The 5767-nt window shown below is 38.7% G+C and overlaps 1 protein-coding gene across 5 annotated transcripts in view; it reads right to left on the reverse strand.

The window, feature by feature from the left end:
- The window catches only part of ARID1B (AT-rich interaction domain 1B), a 583022-nt gene that overhangs the window by 16011 nt on the left and 561244 nt on the right, over nucleotides 1-5767 (reverse strand). For 3 of the 5 annotated variants that reach the window (XM_019526890.1, XM_019526886.1, XM_019526887.1), the window contains 3 exons: nucleotides 5144-5294; nucleotides 4007-4123; nucleotides 2195-2291 (listed from right to left, as the gene is read on the reverse strand). In XM_019526890.1, the coding sequence (XP_019382435.1) occupies nucleotides 2195-2291; nucleotides 4007-4123; nucleotides 5144-5294 (365 nt within the window). The remainder of the gene's footprint in view (nucleotides 1-2194; nucleotides 2292-4006; nucleotides 4124-5143; nucleotides 5295-5767) is intronic. The other 2 variants (XM_019526889.1, XM_019526885.1) reach the window with 1 other exon arrangement.

The following is a 5767-nucleotide window of genomic DNA, read 5'->3' on the forward strand; positions in this document are numbered from 1 at the left end:
GGGGTGGGGGTTTGGGGTGGGGAGGGTTGTTTCTGTACCTGCTGGTATGCGTTTACATTGAAGAAGGCAGGTCAAAAAAAGTGGGTCTTAGGCTGGGGGTAGAAGGTGGTGAGTTTGTGCTGGTGCTTAGTTCCTGTGGGAGTTCATTCCATGGTTCAAGCTACACTGAGTGCTTTGAGGCAAAAAATATGAATTAAATGTGCATTTTTTGAATATATGATCTATGGTAAATTTGAAGTTATGGCTCCCCAGGAAACCCTAACTCAGTCACACTGAACAATATATACTAATGTACCAATGTTAACATCAGAAAAAATTCTCTATGTATGCAGCGTGGGTCAGTTAGAAGTGCTGTAGGAACCATACCCTCTCAGTTTTTGACTCTGGCATATATAAAAATCATAACCACTGTGTTGCATTAAAGTTCAGTTCAGTCTTAACTACTGAACTGTCAAACTATTCCAGAAATAAAGGGTCTGTGGCTTGCTTTTGGTCCTAAACAAGCGTTTAATATACTGGGGTAAACTCAGCTGGGAGATGAACACTGCCACAAGATGCATGCTTGGTGGAAGTCAAGAAAGAGGAATCACTGACACTGTTTAAATTAAATTACACCACAATTTCAAATGTGATGGTTACATACTTAGATCCTGGTTGTACATAGACTTATTTTAAAGATGTGAGTAATCTCATTTCAATGGGACTAAGCGTTTGCTGGCTTGGGACTGGCAGTCACAACAAGGGAGCATGTAGATGTAAAAAGGGATTTAGCAGATGAAAAAGACAGCATGCCAAAGTCATGTCAAAAAGAAGGAACCACTAAGGTTATTCAGCCATTGACTTTCATCCCATGCAACTTCACACCATCTGTCCAACCTTAATTTTTGCCCCTAAAATGTGACAAATATGCAAAGGTCAAAATAATACTCCATTAGCAGGTTTCTAGAAAAGGATATCTAGCATAGGAAACAGGATATAATATCCTCTTAATAGTGGTAATTTGAATTTTATGTATATTTTTGTAAATTCTATGCAGATCCCAGGTTTAAGAGCACCCAATTAACTTATTCTTTGAATATTTTAGTGTGAAGTATCATTAACAGTTTTGGTACAGATCTTTGAAAATTCTCTATTAAATCACACCAAACTACTCAGGACACTGTTTCTCATTATGACCACAAATGTGGGGATTCATGACCTAGTCATATTGGAACTATTATGAGCCAAGAAGTAAGGTAGAACATTTCAAAACTGAACTTCAAGTGCATTTTCTATACACTGTAACTTCAGATCTCCTTGTACTGAATATTTAGTAAATCTTTGCCCAGGAGTGAGAAGTGGTTTGCAAATGTGTAAACCAGCCCTGTTTTAAAATCTGGCTTATATTGGGAAACTAGATCTAAATTTATTTACAGAGTTGACTACCAACTACTTTTTAACACACAGGATGAAATGTTCGTCCCACTGAAGTCAAAGGGAGTTTTGCTTTTGACTTCAATGCGGTCAGAATTTCATACACGGCGTATTACCAATATATTACAAATTCTATGTCTATAAAAATATTCTTAATTTTCAATATAGCTTGCACGTTCCCTATATTATGAAAAAGCTCAAACGTCTGAATGCTTAAAATAAATGTCAATATTAATACTGTATCTGGAATAAGCCAACTGATATACATTCAGGGTATATGATTATCTAACGTATGGGCCTTGTTGTAGCCCTGGACTCATTATAGGACTATGGGTGCCCTACCAGCTGTGAGGGCTATATGTTTCTCTTTCTGTCACACTTCTGGATTTAGTTTCCTGCATGTGACAAGTGCCTTCTGGCCTGCCAGGCAACAGCTTCCCTGTCTGTCTCTGCAAATGGGGTGGTGCAACATTACCAGCCTAGGAATTGCATTGTTCCAGTCTGTCTGCTTTGTGTGTTTGCAACTTTCAACTATTTAACATTCCATAAACTGGAACTTAAATTTATGCTTTTTCATTAGCGCTAACACATGGCTTCGTCATTGCATACCCACTGCTAAAATGGATGCTGACTTTGGCTCAAACTTTGCTGCTCATCTATGCAAAAATCATACACATTCAAAAATGTGTTTTCATTCAATGCAATGAAGCATATTTTGGGGTAGGAGGGGTTGAAATTTACTGAAAAAAGTTACAAGTATTGTCAGGTCTCTCTCTTTTACCTGCTGCTGTGGATACATTCCAGGTTGATGTCCTCCATATGCTGGTTGTCCTGAAGGAGGTCCTTGTCCTGGGTACTGCTGTGCATATGGTTCATGCCTAGAATTACGCATTCAAACCACACTTAGTACTGACGGAACACCCAAAATACTGGAAAAATGAAACTGCTCTAATAATTGTATGTCTATTCACCACATCATTTAATTTTCAAACCAAGACACTTGGTACAGTGGTAATAATTTATTTTTAGAATGGATGGTAATGCATTTTGGGGGCATGCTGCCAAAGCTGTTCAACCCCTACACCAGGTGCCATGAAAGGAAATCTAATGGAAACAATACATTTCTTGCGTAGAGTATATTTGATTGGTACAACACCAATTACATTTCTTGAATTACAATAGTCCCATGTATTGCACTAATTCATCACTTATGAGTAGAAGTCACAGAAGGAATATGGTGAATGGAGTTACCATACAGAGTAAGAAGTAGTTAAAACAGTGTAACATGGTGGTATATTTTAGTAGATAAGACATCTGATTAACAGAGGAAAGGCAGCAAGTCAAAGTCTTGAGTTTTAAAGAGTGGTTCTCATCAAGAACCTGACTTTGTAAAACAATAAAGACTACAGAATATAACTAATATTTTTTTAAAAATGGTTTCAACTGAAATTTTCACTCTAGCTGGCTTATTATGAAAAATGAGCATTAACAATACAAAAATGACAGGATATTACATTCATGCAGTTCACATTTTAATAAATGTTTTGAGATGTTATACTTTTTTCTAAGGAACAGACTATCATTCTGTTAAACCTGTGTCAAGAAGCACAGGCACAAAAGGACAAAGTTAAGTTTGTACTTGTAAACTTACCTGTGGTATTTCTTGACTTGTGAGGGTTTAAGTTTAAATCCTAACATTCTTTGAATGTATTTTTTAATAAAATGCAGATAATCAGTTGAAGGAAAATACTGAAGTTGATAAATATGTACACCTGATAGTGGACAGCAAATTGGATAAGAACTTAAGGTCTCACAGGATGACAAATTATAAATCAATTTAATTCCGGGCTGTATACACACAGGCATTGTATTACAGGCCAAGATGTTAACAGCCCGTCTCTGTACTGCACTAATAAGAATACACTGATAATCTGAGGTATTGCTCTGGACAAAATATGACAAGGTATATTTAGGAAAAAGGAGAAAAATAGGTTGGGAGGGCTGGAGAACGTGATCTGTTAGAAAAGAAGAACTAACGGGCTTGACTTGCAAAGATACTGAGAACCCAAAACTCTCATTGCCTTGACTTGGTACCTCATAAAATCAGGCCATAAATGCAGAGAGATTATCTATGAACAACACAGCTGATAGAAATTGTCTAAGGTCTGAGGCAAGGTAAGAGTAATGAGATGAAACTGAGCAAAGGAAAATGTCAGTTATATATCAGAAAGTACTTGAATGTTAGATTCATTAGTCCATAGAAGGATCACCACCTAAATGAAATGATATAACCCTCAAAGTCCAAACAATTTAAAAGTAATCTGGAAAATTTGAGATTACAACAGAATCTAATCCTATATTGGTAGGGAATTAACCAAGAGACCATTCCTCTTCTAACATCTATGGAAATACAAAATCAAGGAGCTCTCCCAACCCCCCAAAATAAACCCAATGTAAAAACCTACATAGGAACACACAAACAAAAGTAACATACCAGGCTACTGCATATTCTGTCTACATACTCTCAATAGCTTCTAGGTCTTATAATAACCTGGTTAATGAAGATATTACAAACAGAGAAATCAATGTTCACCTTTGCTGGCCAGGGTAACGATTAGGAGAGTACATGCTTGGGTCACTGTTTGAAGGCACCATGTTGCTTTGACCAGGTGGTCCCATACTGCCTTCAGAACCCAGCCCATGATCCGACCTAAAAAATGACAAAGGAAACCTCATTCTATAAAAAGCACTTATCTCCAAAGTTCCCAAAGAAATAAATTCTCATGGAAAGGAATCTTCACACCTAACACCTCTCGCTGTTACCCTCAATCTCTCTGATACCCCATCAATGTGGCTTTTGCAATATAAAATGGTAAGACGGGGTTTTTCTGCCTCTACTGCTTCACACTAGGACTGTGAAAAACACCCCACTATTAACTTATACTGTACACTATGTTGTATGCCATCACGAAACTTTAGCAAAGAAGCAAAAATGCAAAACTTGCTGAAGGCATCCGGGGGAAAATATCTATGGTTCCACCTTGCAAACCATACTACAGAACCCAGGCACTGCCTCCTCCTACTGTGTAGACATCAGCAATCCAATGGCACTTTTTCCTCAAAACCTTTCACATGACTAGGGGCGGGATTTGATTTTACTTCACAGAAACGTAGATGTATGTGGATCTAAACCACTGTGCAAAGGACCATTAGGGACATACTGTTAATGTAGTGTTCCTACAGCCCAGAAAGAATGTATAGACCTTAGAAGCTCCAGAGGAAGTTCTAGCCACCAGCAAACCAAACATAACATTTTGAAGATGCAGATTTCGGTTCTCATGAAAAAAATTAAAATAAACAAAAAATCCACTATGCAGAAAAAGCCAACACCTGCTTAGGTATGAACACGGCAAGAGGACTAACACAAGTGCTACTTTAGCCAGGCACAGCACAGCACAGCACAGCAGCTTGCCAAAAGCAGCTGTCAAACACACCCACTTGCTGATCAGCTGCAGCTTGAGTGACTTCTCAAGTGTGACAACTCCTTCCTTATTAACTTCTGCAAAAAACTAAACTCAGTCATTACAAATGGCTCGACTCCCACTGATTTAGTAAGCAGCTGCAGGAGGTGGGGGCTACTATGTTCTCTGAAAAGTGTAATGAGGGAATGAAAAAGAGGAGAGGATCATTTCTACTAATAGATTTTGCTTTTTGCTGAAGACTGACTCACCTCCTGTCATAGCCACTTCCATAAGAGAACTGCTGTCGCTGGCTCATGCTCATGTTGGACATTGCTCCAGATGGCGTCTGGTTATACATGTCCTGTATTCCACTGTTGGGCATCTGTCCAGGGGTCATGAACGGCTCATTACTTCCAGGCACTGCAATAAGAAAAGAGAAAGAACTGCAAATTAAACGTATTATTTTTGGTGTCTGAAGAGGACTTTCCAGGTTCTATTAAATGACATCATTTAAAATAATGTCCAAAAGTTTAACTCTGCCAAGCTGAATCACTAGGGGCAGCTGTACACGTGCTCCAGGGTAGGGGTGGGGAATAGGATGAATTTTAATTAGAGCAGCTCCTGAAAGTCAGGAGCTTCTCTAATTAAAATACACGCAGCTTCTTGTGTATTCAGTGTCCCACGTTTCAAAATGGCGGTGGGGGTGCTTTAACTAAAGCTTGTTTACAGACTTGATTAATTGGCTCGGATCCAACACCGAACACTTTGGAGCACATCTAAATGTTCCCTAGATGTGTGACAAATATTAGGAGAATGATGAAAGTGCCTGAAACAGTGCTAACGGTAAGCTTTTGCAGCAAGGGGGCCAGAATGTCATGGGGGGGGGGGGGGGG

The sequence above is a fragment of the Gavialis gangeticus genome, unplaced genomic scaffold (assembly GCF_001723915.1).
Source record: "Gavialis gangeticus isolate Ggan-Ray unplaced genomic scaffold, GavGan_comp1, whole genome shotgun sequence".
Lineage (NCBI taxonomy): Eukaryota > Metazoa > Chordata > Crocodylia > Gavialidae > Gavialis > Gavialis gangeticus.